This window comes from Tiliqua scincoides, chromosome 4 (assembly GCF_035046505.1).
Source record: "Tiliqua scincoides isolate rTilSci1 chromosome 4, rTilSci1.hap2, whole genome shotgun sequence".
In the NCBI taxonomy this organism is placed as follows: domain Eukaryota; kingdom Metazoa; phylum Chordata; class Lepidosauria; order Squamata; family Scincidae; genus Tiliqua; species Tiliqua scincoides.
Genome location: NC_089824.1, coordinates 166,356,232 through 166,378,591, shown reverse-complemented (window position 1 = coordinate 166,378,591; position 22,360 = coordinate 166,356,232). Strand labels below are relative to the sequence as shown.

The 22,360-nt window shown below is 45.7% G+C and overlaps 1 protein-coding gene across 5 annotated transcripts in view; it reads left to right on the top strand.

Annotated features, from left to right (window-relative positions):
* The window catches only part of SZT2 (SZT2 subunit of KICSTOR complex), a 94,693-nt gene that overhangs the window by 26,558 nt on the left and 45,775 nt on the right, over window positions 1-22,360 (top strand). For 4 of the 5 annotated variants that reach the window (XM_066625314.1, XM_066625313.1, XM_066625317.1 and 1 more), the window contains 16 exons: window positions 1,401-1,632; window positions 2,303-2,432; window positions 3,213-3,355; window positions 3,604-3,756; window positions 4,576-4,690; window positions 5,941-6,146; window positions 8,179-8,403; window positions 12,061-12,139; window positions 12,918-13,009; window positions 18,396-18,564; window positions 19,008-19,128; window positions 19,204-19,317; window positions 19,752-19,952; window positions 20,030-20,130; window positions 20,627-20,768; window positions 21,353-21,481. In XM_066625314.1, the coding sequence (XP_066481411.1) occupies window positions 1,401-1,632; window positions 2,303-2,432; window positions 3,213-3,355; window positions 3,604-3,756; window positions 4,576-4,690; window positions 5,941-6,146; window positions 8,179-8,403; window positions 12,061-12,139; window positions 12,918-13,009; window positions 18,396-18,564; window positions 19,008-19,128; window positions 19,204-19,317; window positions 19,752-19,952; window positions 20,030-20,130; window positions 20,627-20,768; window positions 21,353-21,481 (2,352 nt within the window). Of the gene's footprint in view, window positions 1-1,400; window positions 1,633-2,302; window positions 2,433-3,212; window positions 3,356-3,603; window positions 3,757-4,575; window positions 4,691-5,940; window positions 6,147-8,178; window positions 8,404-12,060; window positions 12,140-12,917; window positions 13,010-18,395; window positions 18,565-19,007; window positions 19,129-19,203; window positions 19,318-19,751; window positions 19,953-20,029; window positions 20,131-20,626; window positions 20,769-21,352; window positions 21,482-22,360 lie in introns of those variants that run through there. The other variant, XM_066625318.1, reaches the window with a different exon arrangement.

The window sequence follows — 22,360 nt, the reverse complement described above, 5'->3', positions numbered from 1 at the left end:
AGTGTTCTTAGAGCAGCTAACACAGCATATCATAGCAGTCAATATAAATAGGGTACTCCATAGACTGGGTCAGTTTATCATCTTAAAACTGAAATACTGTGTAAATTACAGACAGCAAGCCTGCATGTATGTGCGCTTCTCCTCACAGAGTACAGAAAGAGGAAGTGCAGTAAGAGGAAGTGTGACTGAGGGTGCAATCCTGCCCTCACTTGGGTCAGTGCAAGTCCTTGAGCCTCCTCTGGAGTAAGCCACGTTGGCGCACAGAGGTGCGCCAACACACAGAGACTGAATCTGGCCTCCATGGTGGCTTCCTCTGCGAGTCTTGCATCAGCCTGGCTGGGCCAATGCAAGGCTCTGGGGTGGGTGGAAGGGAGGCATTCCTGGGTGGGGGGGAGGGCAATGGGTGGCCCACGGGGCGGGCGGATGGGGAACGTAAGACAGGGCTGGAATTTGGCAGTTATGCCAAATCCCAACCCCTGTTCCCAGGGAGATTGGAGTGGCTTCAAGCTGCTCCGCTCTCTTCGGGCTTGTGCCATCTCAAGAGGTGGCACAAGTCTAAGGAGACCCATTAGGGAAAAGGCACCTTACCCAGGGGAGTAAGGGAAAAAGTTTCCCCTTGCCTCTGGCTGAGCAGCCTTGGGGCCCTATCCTGCACTAGGTACAGTACAAGTCTCTTGGCTTGCCTGTTCCAGCACAGTGTAGGATTGCGCCCTGAGTCAGTTTTGTATCCACTTTTGCTGCTTCTCTAATTTTCAACGCTTCTGTTAGTTCCTTTCCAGTTAGAATTTTTCAAGAAATAGTCCTTTTCTCTGTGATCATGGCAAGTAGAAATAGTCTCTTTTGTATTTAAAAAACAAAACGCTGAGATCTTCAACATGGCAAACCCTGTTCCAGGCACCACATTCTAAGTAGAATTATATGCACGTGAATGCAGTGGAGTCTTCAGACCTGGTTAAAGCAGAGGAATGGGAAACCACAAAAGGGGAAATGCAATCAGACACAAAACATATAGTGGAGTAATCAAATTCCAGCATGTTTGGGACTCTACAGCCTTTCTTCAACAAAGTATTTATTGTCAAATGTAGTTATGTGAATAAGAAATTAAGGCAGAAATTAGTAATGCCTGTTTTGAGTTCGATCTGACACAAAAATACATTAATCCAACCTGGCAAAATATGACCGTCCAAGAATTCTTTGTACAAAAAAATAAACATCTTGCTCATGATTTGGAGGTAGCTCTGATGTGACATCTGTTAGAAACAAAGATTCAGAATGTCAGAAACAAGGCACGTATATCATCTCCAGGTAAACTACATTGAAGACCTTGGTGTGGGGAGTGGGATGGAAGAGGCAATGTTGAATTATAATCCGTTGCTCACAGTCCTATTGTATGCTTTTAGGTGGCACACAACTGGAAGTAAAGCTAGTTCTGCTATGGAAGCACAATATGAGGATTGAGTACTTGGCAGTAGCACCGTGGCCCCTGGACCCTTCCAAGCGTAGCACGTGGGTAGAAGTGACTATGGAAGGAAGCTATGACATTTTGCATGACATCAGCTGTACCATGCGGAAACCCATCACCAGCCTGTACCGCACGACTGTGATACGCCGTTTCTGGAACACACTGCAAAGGTGAATCTAGCTTGATGGCAGGTTTGTTAGGACTTGCTCCACTGTGTAATTCCTTTCCAAAGGTATGAGCAGTACATATGTCAAATTTTCCAGGTGAGGCTCTTGAAATGGAGAATGTATTTCTCTGTTAGGTATCATTGCTGTCTGCTGTTACTGTTCTGAAGAATTTTTTTCTATTTCCACTGCTGGACAGTATTCACAGGAGACAATTATATTAGTAGGTAAAAGTATCAGCTGTGCTTTCAGAGAAAGAAGTAGACATTAACTATCTCGGGGCAGGTTAGTGATCACATAATACAGTGGGCCCTCCTTATTTGTGGGCTCAGCATCCACAGATTTGAATATCCACGTATGTCAAGGCTGAGGCTGAAGGGCCTCAGACGACTTCCTGGAGGGCCTCAGAGGACTTGACTAGAAGTCACTTCCAATTCACCAGTGCAAACTGGAAGTGCCTTCCAGTCATTTTTGGGAGGCTTTTGAAGAGGCCTCTGGAAGGCCAGGCGCAGAGATAAGTAATTGTGGTACCACAAAGGACCCCCCCCCCCCCAGTTTCATTTATTTGCAGAATTCCTTATCTGTGCAGGGTCCTATAACGGATCTCCCGCAGATGCTGAGGGCCCACTGTAATGATATTACTCTGAAATTGTGGGGGTGATTTTTGCCTTTTCAGCATCAACCAAACCGACCAGATGCTAGTTCATCTGCAGTCATTTGACAGCGTCCCAGAGCACTTCACCATCCCTGAGAGCACCAGAAATGGAGTGCCACTGTTTTACATTCCTCCAGGATCCACCACACCGGTATGCTTTTCCTCTACTTGAGTCTTGCTTGAAAGAATGGAGACACAGTTGTTATATCTACTTACGCTTTGCCTGTCTGGAGAGTTCCCTTCCCCCATCGTAGAGAGTTTAGGGTCATGCTGCCCTTTGCAGATTGCCACTTATCAAAGTGGTGGTATCACTTCAATATCAGTGAGAGAACCAGACATTTAGTCTTGCTGGTGAGGGAATGAAGGAGTTATGATTAACAATAGTCATAGTGCACAAAAGAGTCATAAATGCCAGTCTTGTGTTGCAGTTGTGGCTTGTTGCTTTGCTAGGATATTGCGTGTGCCAGTGTATTCTTATTGCAGTCCGATGATGGAAGCCAGGCCCAGCAATGGTGTCTGTGAGCTTTCCCTTCAAATCTGTAACTTCTGATGAAGTCCTCACAAGGGACAGATCTGTCAGAGGCTACTAGGCAAGAAGGCTATGCACTGTCTCCAGGTTCAGAGGCAGTGTGCCTCTGAAGACCAGTTGCAGGTGTGGAAGGAGAGAAGTATCCCTTTCTTGGTATCTTTCTTCTAAGCTTTCCAAAGGCAACTGGTGGGCTACTGTGGGAAACAATATGCTGAATTAGATGGGCCTCTGGCCTGATCCAGCAGGATTTTACTTGTATGAAGATGACTCTGAGCTACTTTTGGGAAGCATGACTTCAGCCAGCCTTGTGCTTAACATGGCTCTGCCTTCTGGGAAATGAACATGGCAGTTCCGTGCCATAAAGGCAAAGACAAAATAAAGAACACTTTCTTCCCCTTTTAGGTACTGTCATTGCAGCATAGCAGCTCAGACTCCAGTCACTCACAATTTGCTGCTTATTGGAAGCCCATCTTGTCCATGGATGCCAACTTCTGGCAGAGGTGGCTGCACATGCACCGTATTGTTATCCTCTTGGAACATGACATGTACGTGCAGACTGGGCTGCTGTGGGGATCATGGGTGTGGAAGTATGCACAGAGAGTACAAGATTTGGGCTGTGGCTTGGTACCTTAACTAGTGCTGACATATGCCTCAGGGTTGATAGTCCAGGTTGTCTTTATTGGTAGCATTCCAAGATGTTGAGGAAAAGGGCCTTGTACAAATTTTACCCTAAGGGAGTGGAGGGGCAGTCTTCCCTGAGCCATGGATAGTAACTCTTGGATATATTTCACAGGCCAGTCCCGAAGCATTTGCACACCCCAGGCAACAATGGCCGCTACAGCACTATTCAGTGTCGCATCTCACACTCAGCGCTGACTTCTTTGCTACGCGATTGGAGTAGTTTTGTACTGGTGGAAGGCTACTCCTACGTCAAGCTTATGCGAAGGTAAGCAGCTTGATACAGAGTTGATAGCAGAGAGGGCTAAAGCTGTTACACTCTGTACTCAGTCAGTCCAGAAAGACTCTGGTTAGAGCAGGGGTGCTCAATAGGTGGATCGCGATCTACCAGTAGATCGCGAGGCAAAATGAGTAGATCGCGGAATCCTGTCTCTCCAAACTGTTACTATGTCAGTTTCGTCTAGTGCCTAGACGAAACTGACATATTTAGCTAAACTGACACTGAAACTGACACTTTAGCTGCTCTTCAGGCATGCAGCAACAAAACTGACGAAACTGACTAGACTCCAGCAGGGGCTCCATACATTAAAGGGGGTGTCTGTCAGATGCTTCCTTCCCCCCTGGTAGATCTCCGGGCCTTGCTGGGTTTCAAAGTAGCTCTCGAGCCAAAAAAGTGTGAGCACCCCTGGGTTAGAGTGTTTTGTTGCTGCAGCAACAGGTCAGCCCAGTCCCGTTAAGTAACCGGCCTCAAAGGAAATGTTCTTCTAAAATCTCCCAACAACCTGGATGTCCCTTGGTGCAGGCTGGTTTTGTTTTTTTTAAATCCTGTAGTAGTTTGCATTATGGATGTTGCTGCAGGTTGCAGCTAAAATAGGCTGAGTTTTATGGACTCTATACAGCTAGGCCCAATAGCCATTGGGACAGGACTTCAAAATCAACCTGCTCTTCATCTGTGCCAAGGCTTCCTGGCTGTGTGGAGATGTTATTGGGGTACTCTTATCTGAAGTGGTAATTTTGTCAGTGCCTGCCTCAAGGTGCAATAGCCTTGTCAAGCTACTCCACCTGCTATTTGTTCCTTGTTCTTCAGCTCTGAGGATCAACCTCCTTTTTCATTTTATGTGGTGCGGATCATTTCTAAAGCCCCGTGCATGGTTCTTCGGCTAGGATTCCCAATTGGAACACTTGCTAAAACCAGGAACAAAGTGAGTACTACATTTCTTTCCTTGGGTTATAGTGAGAATCTAGAAAACTGCAGAAAAATACATTTACATATCAATAGACAGGGGAGTAAACGTTTTTATTTTTTTTATAGATTTCGGTATTTTCCAAAGTGAGAGTGTGGTGTTATGTGTTTTTTTACTCAAAATTTACATGATGATTATAAATTATAATTGCTTTAAAAGTGTATTACGGAAGTGATATAGGTGGTATAATGTCAGCAGATTCAGATGCAGCATTACCCTTGATCATACACACCCATTAAATAATAAAAACAAAATAAAACGGTTTTATTTTTTCATAGATTTCAGAGGTTTTTTAGTTTTAGATTTTTAACAAAATGAGAAGTGCAGAAAGCATTAATGTGTTTTGTGTTACCACCATTTTCTCCCATCTCTGTGTATCAAGTATTGGTTGGTTAGGTAGCTATGTGCTACTTGGAGTAAAGCTTTAGCTCTACCAGTCTTGCATCTGAAGTTCTTCAGCTTACAGAGTTAGAAGCTTCACTTCCAAACATAAATAGTGGAATTGGTGAGCAAAGGTAGCCTCCTCCCCACCACCTCCCAATTGGCTGATAGACTCTTAAAAAGCACACTCTTTAAGCTGATATTTTGTGTAGGTATTATGTCTGATCTAAATCTTCATGGACTTGTTGAGAAAAGATAGACTGTTGTCTCTTTTAGTACTGTTTAGGCCAGGGGTGTCAAACATAAGGCCAGGGGGCTGGATGCGGCCCGCAAAAGCTTTTTATCTGGCCCTCAGGCTCTCAGCCACTGAGCAGTGCTGAGGTGTTACTGCTGAAAGGTGTTACTGCTGAAAGATACAGGAGAGTCATGTGGGCTCTCCTGTATCTTGAAGTATGATCAAGATTTGCATATTTTCTCTTTGTCATTTGCAGCTATGAGTTCCTAAGTTTGAAAAAGAGCTTATTTTTGGTTATGACCTGTTTAATGACATCACTTCCTGCCTAATGACATCACTTTTGGCCCTCAGCAGGCATCATGAATGCTGTTCGGCCCTTGCTAAGAAACGAGTTTGACACCTCTGGTTTAAGCTAACTGAGTTCTACAGGTTGTTGGTAAAAACAGGATGGTGAGCCTCAAGGATTCTAGTACTGAGTTGGCCTGCATCATGTCTTCCTCATATAGATAAGGGGGCTTCTGGCTTCCAGCATCTCTTCTTCATATGGTAGTAGGATGCTCTTGTACATGCCCACCTACATTTCTTCCAACAGATAGTGGAAGAATTGCGAGATCGGATCTTGCAGTTGCGTTTCCCCCACAGAGTGCAAAGCAAAGAGGCAACCCCAAAAGTGAAGAGGAAGATCCTTGGCAGCAGCTCGCCATCAAAATCACCTCCTGTGCCTGCGGCCCAGCCAACCCTTTCTGACAGGCCCTGCCTTATAGTGCTGCACAAACCTCTGGAGAAGCTCCTCATCAGGTATCAAAGATGGGACATGTGTGCGCGCTGAACATTCCTTTCCTTAGTTTCATTAGATCTGGAATATGGAAAGTCTGGATTGAGCGAATAACTGCAGACGAGACCCTGATTGTCACATCTGACTTATTAATAAATACTTATATACTGCTTTTCAACAAAATGTAGTTCACAAAGCAGTTTACATAGCAAAACAAATCAGTAAATGACTCCCTGTTCTGAAAGGGCTCACAGAGATGGAAAAGAGACACTAGCAATAGCATCTGGAAAAGATGCTATGCTGGGATGAAGAGGGAATTACGAGGGTCGCCCAGAAAGTAATGCACCACATTTTTTTCCTCAGCCTACAGTAATGGTACGAATGCGAAACTTTAGATATACATTATTTAAATTTTCAGGAGCGCGCACACAAATTTTTGGTTTTTTCAGACAGATAGTGTAGCTGCAGCAGTGTTTCGAAATGGCGTCTGTAAGTGATGTACGTTACAAGCAGCGTGTCGTCATTGAATTTCTCACTGCGGAGAAAGAAACTGTTGGGAACATTCACAAACGTTTGTGTACAGTTTATGGAGAATCTGCAGTTGACAGAAGTACGGTTAGTTGCTGGGCACAGAGGGTGAGGCCATTAGAAGGCAGAGCTCCAAGATTTGCAGCGTTCGGGGCGGCCATCCACGGCTGTCACACCTGACAAGACGCAGCTTGCTGATGTGCTCATTCACGAGAACCAACGCATAATGACTAGGCAGTTGGCGCTGAAGCTGTCAATCAGCAAAGGAAGTGTGAATGCAATCATCCGTGCTCTTGATTACTCAAAAGTGTGTGCACGATGGGTTCCGCGCTGTCTTACGGTGGACCACAAATCTCTCAGAAAAAACATTTCTTCTGAGTTGCTGAAACGTTTTGAAGATGAGGGGGAAGCGTTCTTGTCCAGGATTGTGACAAGTGATGAAACCTGGGTTCACCATTTTGAGCCCGAAACAAAACGACAGTCGATGGAATGGCGTCATCCTCAATCTCCACAGAAGAAAAAAATTCAAAGCAACTGCTTCCGCCGGTAAGGTCATGATCACTGTGTTTTGGGACTGTGAGGGCGTCATACTCATTGATGTGATGCCAAGAGGCAGCACCATTAATTCTGAAGCTTATGTGAAGACATTAACCAAACTCAAGAAGCGCTTCCAGTGACTTCGGCGCCATAACAACCCAGGTGAATGTTTGATTCAACATGATAACGCTCGGCCTCACACAAGTTTGAGGACTTCGGAACACATCACTAAACAGAGTTGGACTGTGTTACCCCATCCACCCTACAGCCCTGACCTAGCTCCCTCAGACTTCCACTTGTTTGGGCCATTAAAGGATGTCATTCGCGGAAGACATTTTGAGGATGACGAAGAGGTGATTCGCACAGTGCAGAAATGGCTTCGTGACCAGAACAAGGAGTGGTACCGACAGGGCATACATGCCCTTGTGTCTCGCTGGAGGAAGGCCATAGAACTGGACGGATATTACGTGGAAAAATAGGGAGTGTAGAAGAAACATCATTCTTTCTTGTGTGTAAGTTTCATTGTGTTCAATAAATAATTGTTGAAGAAAAAAAATGTGGTGCATTACTTTCTGGACGACCCTCGTATAGGCCTCTGAGACTTCTGGAACCTGCATTCATTCATTTTTGCAGTCCCTGGTATTTACTACAAGACCTATATTCTTTCCAGGATCTGAAAAGCAGTGCTAATTTTGCAACTCCTCACCCCTGCAAGAAAACAAGGCACCTAAATAAATTTATTTATTCACAGTTTATTCTGGATGCAGAATTTTTTGATATCTCAGAATTAGATTTTATAGTTTGGTTTGTGTTTGCCAGTGCATGTTTGAACCTTTCCCTCACACAGTAGGATGCTGTGGTCTTGTAAGGTGAAATTCATAGAGGTGGCTCACCGGTCCTTCAAAATGTGGTTTATTGTGGCTAATGATGAGCAGTCTGATGTGTATAGTTGTATATTTTCTGTGCTTTCTCTCCCTCTCCATTCCCTAGATATGAGAAACTGCCCTCTGACTACCGTGTTCCATGTCTCCTCCCCCTGGAGAATCCCCCCATGGCAGGACCCCTCTCTATGGTGGCCAACCGCACAGCTTCGTCCACCTTGGCTTCCTTGTCTCGCTATTTCTACCACCAGCGTTGGATCTGGTGTGTGCAATCAGGGCTTGTACCCGCAGTGCCCATCACAGCTGTGGCACAACTGCTGTCCACTCTCACAGAGTAAGTGTGCACCCTGGCAGTAGGGGTGAATTCAAGCTTACAGAAGTAGTTAGGGAGGTCAAGGGCAGTTATGCCATACTAAAATAACCCTTCCACCATCAGTGTGTGGTGGAAGGAAAGGCGTCCTTGCTGGCAAAGTGTAGATGGGTGTGAGAAAATGAGGTTGAACTTTCAGTGGGGGAAGGAGGAATTGTTGAGAGAACAAGGTGCGTCAGTGTGTGAATTTTTGAGGAAACTGGATGTTTCAGGGCCCAGTCCTGTCTGGGCCTTGCACTGTCAGAATTTGTGTTCAGGCAGTGCACTGCTCTTTACATGGGCATGAAAGCCGGGCCATTGTCATGCGCTTTCAAGCTGCTGCTACAAACGACAGTGACCCCTGGACGCTCTGTCTCTCATAAGAACATAAGAACAGCCCCTCTGGATCAGGCCATAGGCCCATCTAGTCCAGCTTCCTGTATCTCACAGCGGCCCACCAAATGCCCCAGGGAGCACACCTGATAACAAGAGACCTGCATCCTGGTGCCCTCCCTTGCATCTGACATAGCCCATTTCTAAAATCAGGAGGAGGCACATATACATCATGGCTTGCAACCCATAATGGATTTTTCCTCCAGAAACTTGTCCAATCCCCTTTTAAAGGCATCCAGGCCAGATGCCGTCACCACATCCTATGGCAGACCGACCACATGCTGAGTAAAGAAATATCTTCTTTTGTCTTTCCTAACTCTCCCAACACTCCATTTTAGTGGATGTCCCCTGGTTCTGGTGTTATGTGAGAGTGTAAAGAGCATCTATCCACTTTATCGTTCCCGTGCATAATTTTGTATGTCTCAATCATGTCCCCCCTCAGGCGTCTCTTTTCTAGGCTGAAGAGGCCCAAACGCCGTAGCCTTTCCTCATAAAGAAGGTCCCCCAGCCTAACAGTCATCTTAGTTGCTCTCTTTTGCACCTTTTCCATTTCCACTATATCCTTTTTGAGATGCGGCAACCAGAACTGGACACAATACTCCAGGTGTGGCCTTACCTTAGATTTGTACAACAGCAGTATATTAGCTGTTTTGTTCTCAATACCTTTTCTAATGATCCCAAGCATAGAATTGGCCTTCTTTACTACAGCCGCACATTGGGTCGACACTTTAATCAACCTGTCCACCACCACCCCAAGATCTCTCTCCTGATCTGTCACAGACAGCTCAGAACCCATTAGCCTATATGTGAAGTTTTGATTTTTTTGCCCCAATGTGCATTACTTTACTTACATTGAAATGCATCTGCCATTCTGCCAGTTTGGAGAGATCCTTCTGGAGCTCCTCACAATCACTTCTGGTCTTCACCACTCGGAAAAGTTTGGTGTCGTCTGCAAACTTAGCCACCTCACTGCTCAAGCCTGTCTCCAGGTCATTTATGAAGAGGTTGAAGAGCACCAGTCCCAGGACAGATGCTTGGGGCACACTGCTTTTCACCTCTCTCTATTGTGAAAATTGCCCATTGACACCCACTCTCTGTTTCCTGGTCTTCAACCAGGTCTCAATCCAGGAGAGGACCTGCCCTCTAATTTCCTGACTGGAGATTTTTCAGTAGCCTTTGGTGAGGGACCGTGTCAAACGCCTTCTGAAAGTTCAGATATATAATGTCCACGGGTTCTCCCGCATCCACATGCCTGTTGACCTTTTCAAAGAATTCTAAAAGGTTTGTGAGGCAAGACTTACCCTTACAGAAGCCATGCTGATTCTCCCTCAGCAAGGCTTGTTCGTCTATGTGTTTTGGGATTCTATCTTTGATGAGGCATTCCACCATCTTACCCGGTATAGATGTTAGGCTGACCGGCCTATAGTTTGCCGGGTCCCCCCTCTTTCCCTTTTTAAAGATTAGCATGATATTTGCTATCCTCCAATCCTCTAGCACCATGGCTGTTTTGAGGGACAAGTTGCATATTTTAGTCAAGTGATCAGCAACTTCATTCTTCAATTCCTTAATAATTCTAGGGTAGATGCCATCAGGGCCTAGTGACTTATTGATCTTTAATTTATCAATGAGGTCTGAAACATCTTCTCTTTGAACCTCTATCTGACTTAATTCCTTGGTCAGGAGGGGCCGTTCGGGCAGCGGTATCTGCCCGAGGTCTTCTGCCGTAAAGACAGATGCAAAGAACTCATTCAATTTCTCTGCCATCTCTAAGTCTCCTTTTATCTCCCCTTTCCCTCCCTCACCATCCAGAGGGCCAACCGCTTCTCTGACGGGTTTCCGCTTCTAACATATTTGTAGAAGCTCTTATTATTTCCCTTAATGCTGCTGGCCATGTGTTCCTCACAGTCTCTCTTGGCCTCCTGTATCACCTTCTTACATTTCTTTTGCCACAGTTTATGTTTCTTTTTATTCTCCTCATTAGGGCAAGATTTCAGTTTACAGAAGGAAGCTTCCTTGCCCTTTACAGCCTCTCTAACTTGGCTGGTTAGCCATGCGGGCACCCTCCTGGATTTAGTGGAGTCCTTCTTCCTTTGCGGTATACATTTCTGCTGGGCCTCTATTACTGTTGATTTGAGCAACCTCCATGCACTCTGTAGAACTTGAACTCCTTTTACCTTCCCTTTCAACCTCCTTCTAACCAGCCTCCTCATTTGAGGGAAGTCCGCTCGTCGGAAGTCAAGGGTTTTTGTGAGAGATTTGCCTGGTATTCTTCCCCCAAAGTGCATGTCAAAATGGATCGCAGCATGATCACTGTTCCCCAATGGCTCAGGAACATTGACATCTCTAACCAGGTCCTGAGTACCGCACAATATTAAATCCAGAGTCACCTGTCCTCTGGTGGGCTCCATGACTAGCTGCTCTAAGGCACAGTCATTTAGCATGTCAAGGAATCCAGTCTCCTTTTCGTGACCAGAACACAAATTGACCCAGTCTATATGAGGATAATTGAAGTCCCCCATGATTACAACCCTGTCCCTCTTTGTCACCTCCCTGATCTGTTTCCTCATTTCAAGGTCCCCTTCCAGTTTCTGGTCTGGAGGACGATAGTACGCCCCCAGTATTACATCACTCCTGAGGCCTGGTAATTTAACCCATAGAGATTCTATGGAGTCGGACCCACCTTCAATCTCTACTTTGCTGGATTCTATCCCTTCCTTAACATAAACGGCCATCCCACCTCCAACACACCCTTCCCTGTCCCTCCTGTATAACCTGGGATTGCTGTATCCCACTGATTCTCTGCATTCCACCAGGTTTCAGTTATGCCCACTCTGTCAGTGTTTTCCCTTGTCACCAGACATTCCAGTTCTCTCATCTTTGGTCGGAGACTCTCATGGTAGGTTGGTAGCAGGGGTGGAGAGGGGAAGGACAAGAGGAGTTTTGGGCAGGGGAGGGAGGGAAGGGTGAATCCATCGTGCCCCTTTTCGCTCCTCAGACTTACCTCAGCTATATAGCTGGCTTGGGTGCAAGGAGACTTATAGGCCACAAGGAGGCCTACAGAGAAGTAAGGGAAAAATATTTTTCCTTACCTCTTGATTGCCCTTCCCCCTGATGCAGCACACACCATGTTGGTGTGGCTGAATTGTTGCCAATGGTGGGGGATAGGGTTGGGCAGTAAGTATGTGAAGTGCTGCAGTGGATGATGATCAGAGCCAGTAAATGTCTGTGGTTTTCTTCTGGGATGTGCAGAGTTCGTCTGTCTGAGGGATTCCATTTTGCCTCCAGCGGTGATGGGATTATTAGCATGGTGCTCGAGCTGCCCATGAAGGTAGGCCTTGTTTGCTAATCCCTATTGTTCACCAACCCTGCTCTTCTATCTGTTAGTGCAGCATTAGAATCCTCCCAAGCAGAGGTCCAACTCTTTTGAGGCTCTGCATTAAGCCCAATGTACCTCAGTGACTCTTGGTAGGAAAATGGTCCCCATGTCCTTCTCCTTCATAGCTTTTCTTAGAGTGCATTTGGATTATTGCCGGGGAAGCTGGTGCTCCTCCAACAGTCTTATAGAAAGCAGTGCATGACTATGGCTTGAGGTCTAGGTATGCAATATGTGGAAAAACTACTCATAAGGTGAGTAACCCCTGCTAATTGGGTAAGAGGCACTTACCCAAGTGGGTGCTCCTTTTTTTAGCAGGGGGAGAGTAACTGGCCCACCTCACCCCAGCACTGTCTGTTCTAGTGGCTGTCTGCTGGTATTCATTTGCATCTTTTTAGATTGTGAGCCCTTTTGGGACAGGGAGCCATTTAGTTATTTGATTTTTCTCTGTAAACCGCTTTGTGAACTTTTAGTTGAAAAGCGGTATATAAATACTGTTAACAATAAGGTGAGTGCTTGACAAGTGAAACTTCGCATTCTAATCCTTCTGGCCTGTCCTCCATGAAAAGCACATTGAACCTTAGAGCTGAGGAGTGGCTGCATCTAATATTTTTAAGGTGACTGCAAGTTGTACTGCTTAGCTGCTTCTCTCCTGGCATCAGCACCCCTAGACAGTGTCTTAAGGAAGAGGTGATGAAGAAACAGAACTACTCTTACGGGTTTTCTTCCACAGAGTGATTCCTCAAGAGACAGCAGCAGTGAAAAGCACACCTGCATTGTCCAATATGTGCTGTTCCCACCACATTCCACGTCTACTAAAGACAGGTGAGGAGAAGAACTCTACAACCTGGGGAACTGCGAAAGCAGGCCTGTTGCTATAGGTAGCGTGCAGCAACAGGGATTCCTAGATGCTATTAGAGTTGTTGGATTCCTGGAAGATATGGAATTGAGAGAAACATTACCAGCATTTATTTCTGGAACAAGGGGGTTTCTGACTGAGAATGTATAGATGTTCTTCCAGCACAGATAAGATGGAAACATAGCATTGTGAAAGCTTGAAGATCCCTCTGTTATGTACACTTCTAGTACTTCATGTCTTGGGCAGACCTGTTACTCCGAAAATGAACATGAGTGAGTTCCCCACTTGTTTTTCCTTCCCACTTATAAACACTGCTCCAATCTACCTGGGTTGAAAGGAAGCTTTTCAAAAGCTTCTGCTGGCCATGTTTCCATTCCCTGGCTCTACGTTTTCTTTAAAATAGTTTTAGGATCACATTTTGGTCCTATTAAAGGAACAAAATAAATAAACTAATAAAACAATATTAAAGAAAATAATTATCGAATCAACCAAGTTGCTTCCCTAACAGAAGCAGGCAAACAAAAATTACCAGTAATAAAACAAAGAAGCAATAGAACTTGGATAATTCAAAGAGAGGGTAACTGAAACAGCAAAGTCAACTGCTCTCTTGAAAAGAGACCAAAGTAGGGACCAACTGGATGTCCTCAGGGAGAGAAGTCTAAAGTCAAGAAGCCACCACCAAAAAAACCTTGACCTGTCTTCCTACCCAACTGTGCTTCACTTGGCAGCGGAATATAAAGTGGGGTTTCTGATGTTGAGCGCAGAGTGCAGCCAGGCTGAGTCAGTACCCCAAAACAGATGAATTTAATACTTCATGCCCAACTATTAGTTCAGTGAAATGTAAGGGACTCACTACGTAATAATTGCATAGCAATAAACTGCTACTCCACCACTGGAAGACAAACTGGCATCGTAACTCTTGTAAGCCTAAGCTGGCATGGAGACTATTTGATCAAAAGATGGGGTATGAATCATCAAAATAAGTGTGTTAACATTATTTCTTCCATGCTGTTGATGCTTAGTTTTAGAGCAGGAGCCAGCAACTTACAGCCCTTGGGTTGAATCTGACCCACCACCAAAGGTCATCTGGCCTGCGCAGAGATCAACTTGGGAGGCAAAGCGTCCCATCATTTTTGCTATGTGTCAAGACAGGGAATGGCAGAGCTGCCTGCCCAGGCTTGTGAGTCCCTGTGTTGTGTTGTACCAGGACTCTGCCAGGGCAAGCAGCTCTGCCATTCCCTGTCCAGTGTGCGACAAATTGGGCAGGAGGTTTTGCCTCCCACGCCAAGCTCTGCACTGACACTTCCAGAAGCTCAGCAACCCAGAACATCAAGATGTCATGGCCAAACATCCTGCCCATAAGCTGGCAAAGGTTGCCAACCCCTGTCTTAGAGCAAAGAAGTGACCTCCTTTTACGTCTTGTTGTTGGAGGGGATGGGGGAGAGACGGATTCTTGTGAAAAACCACCACTGATTTATTGAAAGGGCTGTGGTTCAGTGCTAGAGTGTCTGCTTTGCATGCTGAAGGTTCCAGATTCAATTTCTGGCATCTCCAGGTAGAGCAAAGAAAAAAATTCTTGTCTGAAACCCTGGAGAGCAACTGCCAATCTGTGTTGACAATACTGACCTGTCATGGATATGTACATGTTAGGCCTTGGATTGGTGAGTCAAACAAATATACGGCTGTACAATGCTTGGATTTTTGTGCTGTTTCATTTCCTAAAGAGTCTAACAACTCTTGAGAAATGAATGAAACGTCACTCCCAAAATCTTCACACCCTATGGTTTGAATTTCCCCCCCACACACAATGAAATAGGTTGCCTTCACTTGTCATTCACCCATTTTCGCTGCTCCCTGGAAATTAAAGTGTCCATCTCCAGTACTTCACATCCCGGCAGTGGCTCTGTAGACCATTCTGTGGTCATAACAACTGGTAGAGAGTCTCTATTGTTTTCTGAGATGGCTTCACTCCTCCCTCCCCCTCCTAGAGCTTACAAGCACTTGGGAAATTCTTCCGACAGAGGAGTGGGCCGGCCCCTCCCTCTCTCCTCTCAGGGGATTGGTGTGGCTAAAAGCAGTCTGTTTAAGCTGGGCTTTTCTTGTTCATTTTTGGGCTCCCATTCTTCTTCATGAGATTCGCTAAGGCCCTGCAACAAGGTTTATCCGGGGCCGCAGTGGTTTACTTACAGTCTTAGGGTTGGAGTTTGCACAACATTTCCATTGGTATTTTGCCCACAGAACTTTCTTACATGGCCTGCCTGACCGCATTCGTAGCAAAGGAGATTATTGGTCGTTGGGGCTGAAGCATTTCCTGGGAATTTGCGGAAGTCAATTGGCTTTGTTTGCTTGGTGGTGGCTGTTTCTTTGTTGGCCGGCCAGGACCTCTGCTGCTCCCCTCCCCCTCCCTTCTTTGCTGGCTGTTGTTGAAAGCTTTTAGGCTGCCCATTTGGTTGGCTTCTGATGCTGGCTCGGTGATGCTGCCTTTGGGATGCAATTTCATCTGCTATCCTCTACAACTGCAGAGCGGTTGCAGGCTGTCTTTCTGCTACCCAGTCTGACAATGCTGGTGGTAAATAGGAGAAAAGGTGTTCTTTCGCCATCAACTCTCTCCACTGCTGCACAGTTTCTGCTCCTGCAGTCTCGGCTCAGGTGGTCAAAGCTCCCTCTAAACGCAGCTGGAAATTAGTATACGTTTCATCCGGCTTCATTTGTGCGTGGCGAAACTTCTGCCTTGCCAGTTGCTCATTTATGGCCAGATTCTCCTTGACTAAGGACTTAAACAGTTTGTAATTGTGCCTTTGTTCTTTAGGTAGTCCTGCAAGTATGTGCGCTAGTTCTGTACCCACACATTGTGAACGGAGCACAAGCAGCCATAACTTCTTAGGAACTTGCACATCCTCACATGCTTGTTCGAACATAGCAAGATAGGACATTGCATCCCCATCACGGACGTACCTTGGAAACATGTGTCGGCCCCATTGCTCTGCGAGATGCTTCCTTTGCCCTCTCCAGTCCTCCATCTGCATTTCTATGAGGCGCTGTTGCATGGCAAAAATCGCAGCCCAGTCTCCTGCTGAGGGCATTGCTGTTCCTGGGGAAGCTCTGGTAGCATTCGCATCCTCTGCTACTTGTGTTGACAGTGGGGCTGTTGGTGCAGAAGTGGGTGGAGGAGGTGTGGAAGCCGTTTGTACTGCAACCGGCAACGCCAGGTTCACAACAGCAGGCTCAAATGTCAGTTGTAAAGGAGGCTGTGCTCTTACCGTGGAGCGCGATGCTGGCTTTTGAATGACAGGCCACTCATCCTTTTGTCCTTTTACAACAGTTCCTTGCCATGAGCCTCCACTTGGCAACATCCAAGGGTCCTCATCGCTTTCTGCATCACTTTCATCAGTCCACTCCAACTCTTGTTGAAATTTGAGAGCAGACCTGCTGGCAGCCACAGTTGGCATGTTGTGCCTCTGCGGATTGCTCTGGTTCTCTGCACTCCATGACGCACGTGCTTTGAACCTCTGTCTCTCTTTCTCCATAAGTTGAGTTCGGCGCACCCCTGAGTGTCCTCTCGGGGGCCTCTCATCCTTCATGGTCATAGGTGGTGCAGACTCAGATCTGTAAGCCTCTTCCACTAGGCTTGGGGTTTGGGAATCCAGTATGTTGACTGGCATCGGTCCCACAGCCCCCTCCACCTCTTCAAAATCAAGCAATTGGTCTTTGAACATCATGTTGCTGTCTAGTCCCTGTGCTAGTCCCTATACTGTCCCTATGCTAGTTCTGCTTACATTGCTGAGGCAGAACAGTCCTTACTGACAAAATAACAAACCACTGAAATCTTTGAAGAGGTTTGCCTCTGCCTGAAGTGTAACCGCTTTTGGGAACAAAGTTCAGTTGAAATCCCAGCGCTATGCCACCATGTCACAAACTTAGGGGAGTTTGGGGTGCTCAGACTTCTTGGCTTTCAAACCCTAAAGCCCTCAAGGCCCCCCTGTCCCATAGTACTGCCACCACCCTGTATGTGCCAGTGACTCAGTCCAGGGACACTGAGACCCTCTAGGCTTAATTCTATCCCTTGCAGGCACTGAGCGCTTTCTCCAATTAAAGCTTCAGTCCTCAAGTTACTAGACCTCAATGAGCACTTGGTAGCTTGCTGAACGGCTAGGAAACGGCTGTTTCCCCAACAGACAATGAAACAACTTGGTAAAAGAGATTTTACTTTATTAAGTACATAAGGTAGCAAATGCTAGAGGCATAAACATCTAGGAAACATATCAGCAATAAAATAATAAAGCTAGTTGGCTATCACTATTAATCCCTAACTCTCACCCGGGTCAGCTTCTCTTGTAGATCTTTTAGCTCCAGGCTACCTGTGAGGCCAGATGCCCATGTTGGACAATGGGGCTCCCAGCGTGCAGGATGTGCACCCAAATCTCTGCCCAAGAAGGAGCACACACACCCCTTGGAACCCTCATTATTATACTTCTTATGCTAATAGTGCTGAGGTGACTTCATACTTATTTAGACTGTCCAATCAGAAACTTTTGAGGACAGAACCTTCTCGGAGTGGGTCTGGTTGCTATCCCTCCTAGTTCTTACCCCTCCCAACTGGAGATCCACAGCTGCACTTCATTAGCTTGATAAGGTGCCTTTCTGTCTGCAGAGGTGCTAACATTCCAGTGGGTTGTAATTCTTGTTGTCTGTCCTTTCTGGCCAGCTAAGGAGAGACAACAATCATTTTGTTTGTTTACTCACATTCTTGCAGCTAGGAACTGCTAGCCACTTCTCCGTTACTGACTTAGTTTGGTTCAGGCTTCACATGCTAACCAAGGCCTAACATGTACATATACATGACATGACCTAGATGGAGCAATAGTCTAACTAAGTATAGGACAGCTTCCTATAACCGGTCTCAGCAGAGTGATTCTGAGCTAGCATGAAGTTCATGCTTTTATTCTTTAAAGATAAGACTCCATTTTGACTGCTGTGGGAAACAATTTTCTCAGCTCCTCATTCAAACTACTTTGATCTAGCTTTCTTTCCACAAAGGCCATGCGCCCATTGAACTGAGTCACAGGGCACAGGCTAAACGATGACTTGCCCTAATAAACATTTAAAGGCAGGCTTTATCTTTCCTAACAGAACAGAGCTTTCTTAGTGATGGTTCCCTGACTAGGCTGGCCAGGAAAATTCATCAGATGAATAGAGAGACATGGTTATTTTGGCTACTGAGCAATTAATCTCTCTAACTGGAAAAGAAATGATCACATATGTGGATCAATAAGGGGTTTCACACCATCATGGTCATGTAGGAGCACCCAGGCATGCTCTGGCCATGCATAAGTTACCGTGTTTGTCTTAAAGTTTCTCTACAGATGATGACAATGACACAGAGGTGGAAGCCATTGACATGGATATGGAGCTGAACCTTGTTACAGAGTGTTGGGTGGAACCACAGAGTGGCTGTATGGATGGTGCATCAGACAGCTGGCGGCACCTGCATGGCCTGACCTACCAGAAAGTCCCTAAAGCGGTATGTTTCTGGGGAAGGTGAGGCATGGCAACTCCTGAATTAATGGCTCTGGAGAACAGGAGTTAGAAAGGGGTGTCTCCTGGGTACTCGCCTTTTGTCCCTTAGTTTGTAAGAATTCTGGCTGGAGTCACTGTCAGTATGCCTCCATACAAGGAGCCTTTGACATGACAACCAACTCAGCACAGTCTATTGTTGTTTTAAAGCCCACTTGCCATATCTGCCCACAGCTAGGTCATGACTAGAGATGGGCATTTACTAGACTTTTCCTACCAAGAGTTTTTCTGCATATGAAATGACTCCCAATTGAGTCAGCACTTCTACAACTATTAGCAGTTTGTCCTGGCAGCTCTGTTTCTTGAGTGGCATTTCTGAAACCAGGAAGCTATTTTGATCCTTGTGGTCTGATTGCCAGCCCTGTGTCTTCCTTCTGATCTCTATTCCAGCTCTATCCCCGAGATCTGATGTGCATCCACACCATGCTTGCCTTTGAGTATATCAGCCAACTGTGCCAGAACAAGGACTGGGTTTTCCCAGCATGTGACTCCAGGGCTCCTGCTGCTGAAGGTGATTTGACTAGCATGTACTTTGTAGGTGGGACTATATATGTGGTCAAGATTACATTCTTGATTTATATTATAGGTCGTGACCCTGGAGGTGGGTCCCGTGTGCTTGAGATTCCTTTCCAGTTTGACCTCATGAAGCTGCTTCCAAAGTGTCAGCAGATTGAAATGTTCTTCCTGATGCTGATGGGAGGCAAGTTTCCTTAGCTTTGAAACTTTTGCATATGTCCCCAGGAAAGAGGAGGGAAGTAAGCAGGACTCTGCTCCAGCACATCTGCAGAATTTATGTTCCTCCATTCTGAATAACCACAGCCCCCACCCATCTGAACTTAAGATACAGATCTGAAAGCATATGAGTTCTGGTATCTGTCTTGTAGGAATGAACTTCTTGCCATTACTGTCAGTGGAAGGGCTAGGGAAAGAAGAATGGGGAAAGGGAAATGCTGTTAGGACTACTGGGATTCCCTACAGAACTATTTCTGCTGCGTTCTGCTGGGGTAGGAAGCTGGAGGTTGTTGTCTTCCTTAGCTCCATGGGCCTCTCAGACCTTCCTTCATCATGGATTGGTATGCTGAACTGGAGCACCAGGGAAAGGATGTTCTCATAATGATGGTCTTTGTCTTATAGCAGAGGATGATGGGATTGCAAAGGACTCTTCTTCCTTGCCCAATGAAATGCTTCTCAGTCTCTTCCATGGCTGTTTCCAACATGACCTCAGCGACAGGGAGATTACACTGTCAGGAACAGATCATGCAGCCTTCATGGAGCAGGTGCTGCAGCGGGACCGAGATGGCCACCCATCCCCCTTTATGCTCCCAGTGTTCCGAGGTGAGAAACGCACATGCAGCTTGGCTCTTCCTTGCTCTGTTGCTTCCATTGCTTTTTACTTCCTTCCCTTTCCACAGAGCCCACAAAAGCTTCCGTGGCACCTGAGCAACAGAATCCAGTGAGCACCTACCATAGTGCTGGCCACAAGAAAACAGTTACTTCTGCAAGTGCCCCCCAGGTACAACAAACTACTTAGCTAAGTATCAAATTGCCAAGGTTACCCCAGGCCCCCTACACTGGGTGCCTTCCAAGTCAGAGTCCTCTGTTTAGAACATTACTAGTCTGCTGTCCTCCCTCCCACTCCAAATTGGTGAAAGAATGTCTTGCAGCATGTGTGCATCTGTGAATGAGCTGGAGAATCTGCTGTGCAATAGCCTGCTCTGTTCCTGGTACTGCAATCAGAAGCTTTGTTTTTCTTTCTTGTGAATAAGGTCTGTTTATTTTTTTTGCCCATGGAAATGCATCCTTCCAGTAGAAGGGGAGCTATTGGTCTTGCTCAGTGCAATAGTTCTGTTTCTATAAGACATTGTGTTTTGGGCTGGAGGAACCATGTGAATGAGTGATAATTGTCAATTTTTGCTACCCAAAATGTGTGTTTTCTGCATCTGGGTGGGGAGCAGAGTGCCCATGTCAGAAAGTCATGCCTCAGTCATGTTGTCTTTACCGTGTCTTAGATGCTGAACAGCACGGAAGTGTCAAGCAATGGGATCTCATCAGAAAGTGTGTCTGATGCCCTTTTTCCCCAATGGCGATGCTATGCCAAGCTGGTCAATTCACAGCATCTTTTCCTCACATTTCTACCAGCTTCATTCCCAGGTAAGGATCTCCCTTGACTAAAAATGGAATTGTGCAGCCATCAGAGGAAAATAACAGAAGTTGAGCCCTAGCCCTCAGAGTGGGACAAATACTTGCCAGCATTCAGTAGATAGGCACAGGGTTACAGAACAAAGGAATTGGCCTGAGCCCTGAGCCAGGGGAAGTTGAATTCTGACACTGGTGCAAACATTTTTATATTACATCATGCCACTTTCAAATATTTCTTTGTAGTCTTAAGGTATAGAAACTGATTTGTAGAAAGACAGAGGTGTTGAATTTTTCACCTAATGTCAGATGCTGTCCTTGTGTATTATGATAGAAAAATTGTGGCCTATATAATACATTACACTAATTGTTCTTGGTCTTATGAAGAGAGTGAGATGTACTGACAATGAACTAATTAATGATATCCACATCAGATAATGTCTTCCTTGTTATGTAACGTCTGTAGCTACCCCAATGGGTGATTTTTCTCACAGCTTCAAAGTCTTTTTTCATGCAATTCTCCCCTAGAAAAAGATCATTGAGACATGCTGAGCCTGCCTTGGGTATGACAGCCCTAAACTCTGGTTTTTCTTTTCCAGATATACAAAGATTGATGGCTTATGGGCAAGATAAACCTTCAAAAGAGACAGAACCCACACCTTCCCAAGGAGGGCAGGAGTTGGAGGCCATAGGGTTACTTCCTACCGTCAGTGTCACACCACCCAATGGTATTGACTTACGTTTGCTTTTGCAGCCCACCGGGTCCTGTGCATGGAATCTTGGGGAAGTGGGGGCAAGATGATATTACCACTCTGGTTTTAGGCTGTTGTGTGCAATGACTTCTTCATTATCTGGGCAGAAGGAAAAAAAATTAGAGTTGAAAATCCAGATAACTGGGAAAGGCAAACTGGTTGTTGTGCTGATCAGAATTACTTGGAAGCTGCGCTGTATGCATTCAGAAACCTTTTGATTAGACCAGGTGCAAATTGTAATAGTTCTGATGCCCACTTAAACGCTTTCAGGAAGTCCATCCCGCTGTATAGAAACATATTTTGGCCACACTTTAATATTTACCGCAGACACTTGCCCACAAGTGGATCTCACAGATAAACCGAGGGCAGGTTTTGAGTCAAAAATCATGGACCCTCGGATAAGTCAGAGGTTAAACATAGGGGGGTGTCTGAATATAGTTTTGTCTGATTTTTTACCCGAGGCCAGATCCTGAAAAATGATCTACCTGTAATTGTTACCTAAGAACTGTACAGTCTCTATTATTTACTAAAAACATAGTAAAAAATCATAAGATACATTTTTATTCTTTAACTTTTTTAATTCTGGTCTTCACAACCTTTTTGTAAACACTGTCAGAGTAAGTGCACTGTAAACAACATACCAGTAAAATAGTGGTTCTCAACCTGGGGTACATGTACCCCCAGGGGCACTCAATAGGATCTTTAGGAGTACAGTACTTGAAAAAGAATGGAATAATGGCAGAGAAAGGCAGGTGATGCTCCAGAATGCTTTGCAGGGCCAGCAGGGTAGGAAGGGAGGTAGCTGGCTGGCTGTGAAAGCCCCACCAATAGCTAGTTTTTGGTCATCATGTATGA